General features: G+C 52.0%; 1 protein-coding gene across 7 annotated transcripts in view; it reads left to right on the forward strand.

Moving 5' to 3' along the window:
• vps13b (vacuolar protein sorting 13 homolog B) overlaps positions 1-2,500 on the forward strand; it is an 87,987-nt gene that overhangs the window by 53,041 nt on the left and 32,446 nt on the right. For all 7 annotated transcript variants that reach the window (XM_073925667.1, XM_073925666.1, XM_073925665.1 and 4 more), the window contains 3 exons: positions 1,129-1,332; positions 1,869-1,995; positions 2,092-2,235. In XM_073925667.1, coding sequence (XP_073781768.1) covers positions 1,129-1,332; positions 1,869-1,995; positions 2,092-2,235 — 475 coding nt within the window. The remainder of the gene's footprint in view (positions 1-1,128; positions 1,333-1,868; positions 1,996-2,091; positions 2,236-2,500) is intronic.

Below are 2,500 nucleotides of genomic sequence, written 5' to 3' on the forward strand. Positions count from 1 at the left end.
CATTGGGAGTTGCAGAGGGACGTTGTGTATCTTATCAGTGAAGAGAAAGTGACACAAATGGATCATTTCTCCTTCTTCCGCATGACCTGAAGGTCCGTTCTGAATGAATGGTGAATGTAAAAGGGATATCAGAGCTCATTTCAGCTCAGTTAAGGGAAATGGCAGTAGTTAGCGAAGGTTTTCTTTCCCCAACACACGTTTCAGATGCCATTCATCAAACTGGAGTTAGTGAACTGATTCTGTCACTATATTAGACTCGTCACCAGACTGAATTACAAGAAAAACCCGCAATTACCCGCTAACATCTCAGGCCCTGTTGATGGTGTTCTTAAACAGCGCTGATCTGCCGTTGTGTTCACGTGCTCAACAGAAATGACTGTGATTGGCCGAGAAGGTCATCAGTTGACCCACCGCTGTTTACCGAGCACACACACAGATGAGCGATCCGCTTGATGACTCGACTGGTCTTCACGGCTGCTTGGCGCTAAAGTCTCCGTGTGTCTGTGTTTGCACTGGGTGAAGAGCGGTACTGAGTGCAGACACACACACACACACACACACACACACACACACACGGAGACTGGAGCGCCAAGCAGCTGTGAAGACCAGTCGAGTCATCCGCGCTCAGCGGCGCTTCACTGTTAGCCGGTTATAAAACTCCAGTACAGGGCGGGACAGCACTATTACAGACGACACCAGGGCGTGCTGCAGAGGACCGCAGTGTTCAGCACTCACCGGGTTACACCGGCTGCAGCAGGGAAGAGTCGTCACGGTGTTTACCTGCTGCCATGAGCTGAAGCCTCGGAGGACACTAGAGCATCTCTCTTACAGAGACTGTGATGATGTTTGATGCTGATCTGCTTTAATTGTTTAAATGAAACTGAACTGAATGATATTACAGTGGTGTTTCCACCCTCTCTGCATTCTGAAATCTCGGCATCAGCTGGAGCTGTGTAGTGCACCGCATGTTCCTGCAATGTGTTCAGTGCTGATCCGACACGTCCGGGTTTCTGCCCACCGCAGCCTCACTTTGGTTCTTTAAAATGGCGGCCGTGTGAAATAAGTGTGTGTGTCTAATGAGGATGCAACACTAATGTGTGTGTGTGTGTGTGTGTGTGTGTCTGTCAGACGGGCGCTGAATCTGGGCGTGCTGCGTGACCCGGGCTCTGAGGTGGAGGACCGCCAGTATCAGATCGACCTGCAGTGCATGAACATAGGGACGGCGCAGTGGGCGGAGCTACAGCCAGAGGGGGCGGGGCCAGGCGGAGTCACAGCGGCAGATTCAGAGAGGAGCTCACAGAACCCTGCACTGGAGTGGAACATGGCCAGCAGGTGCGCACACACACACACACACACACACACACACACACACTGGTGTTTCCTTAAGGTCCTGTACAGTGACTCTATAAGGGCCTGCAGGTCATGTGACCCACAGGAAGTGGCTATGTGTCTGCAGTGTGTGTGTGAGAGAGAGAGAGCAGGTCATGTGATCTCTGACACCTGTTCAGGTAACTGGATCTGCTGTAATCAGAGTTCGCTCCGTCTGATCCGGCGGCCCATAAACACTGCAGAGAGAGTTTAACAGCAGCAGATGTGCACCGCCGAGAGAGTGTGTGTGTGTGTGTGTGTGTGTGTGTGTGTGTTTTACTGCCTACAAGTGTGCTCCCAGACCCCAACAGCTAGTGTGTGTGTGTGTGTGTGTGTGTGTGTGTGTGTGTGTGTGTGTGTGTGAGAGAGAGAGAGAAAAAGAGAGGGAGCGTGGGAGATGTGTGTGTTTGTGTGAGAGATGAGTGTGTGTGCATGTGGGTGAGAGTGAGAGAAACAGAGTATGAAACCGTGTGTGTGTGTGTGTGTGTGTGTGTGTGCAGTATCCGCCGGCAGCAGGAGAAGCGAGTGATCCTCTCTCCGATCATCACAGATTTCTCTGTGCGCATCACAGCAGCTCCGGCCGTCATCTACCGCAAGCCCCTCTCAGCGGATCACGGCCCAGCGGAGGTACGTGTGTGTGTGTGTGTGTGTGTGTGTGTGTTTACGTCCGCTTAATGCTGAGCTAACACTGGAGCTCAATGCTGTGTGTGTGTGTGTTGACAGGAGGTGGTGGTGTGTGGTCACAGTCTGGAGATGAACATCACGTCTAACCTGGAGCTGTTCCTGAGCGCAGCACAAGTGCAGTTACTGCAGCGCCTCCTGCAGGACAACATGAGGCTGACGGAGGACGCAGACACCACTGCAGACGTACGACACACACACACACACACACACACACACACACTCACACACAGATATATACAGGCATGTGTTGCGCTAGTTCACTACACACACACGGGAGTATTTCTGGCCTTCGTTTGTTCATGTGGATGGTGAGGATGATGATGATGATGAAGATGATGGTGATGATGATGAAGATGATGATGCTGGATTAAAGAGGACACACTGACAGTGCTCCAGTATTGGACACACACAGGATATGCTGTCAGAGTTCCGCACTGCCGGCTCCCCG

The sequence above is a fragment of the Danio rerio genome, chromosome 16 (genome assembly GCF_049306965.1).
Source record: "Danio rerio strain Tuebingen ecotype United States chromosome 16, GRCz12tu, whole genome shotgun sequence".
Taxonomy (NCBI): domain Eukaryota; kingdom Metazoa; phylum Chordata; class Actinopteri; order Cypriniformes; family Danionidae; genus Danio; species Danio rerio.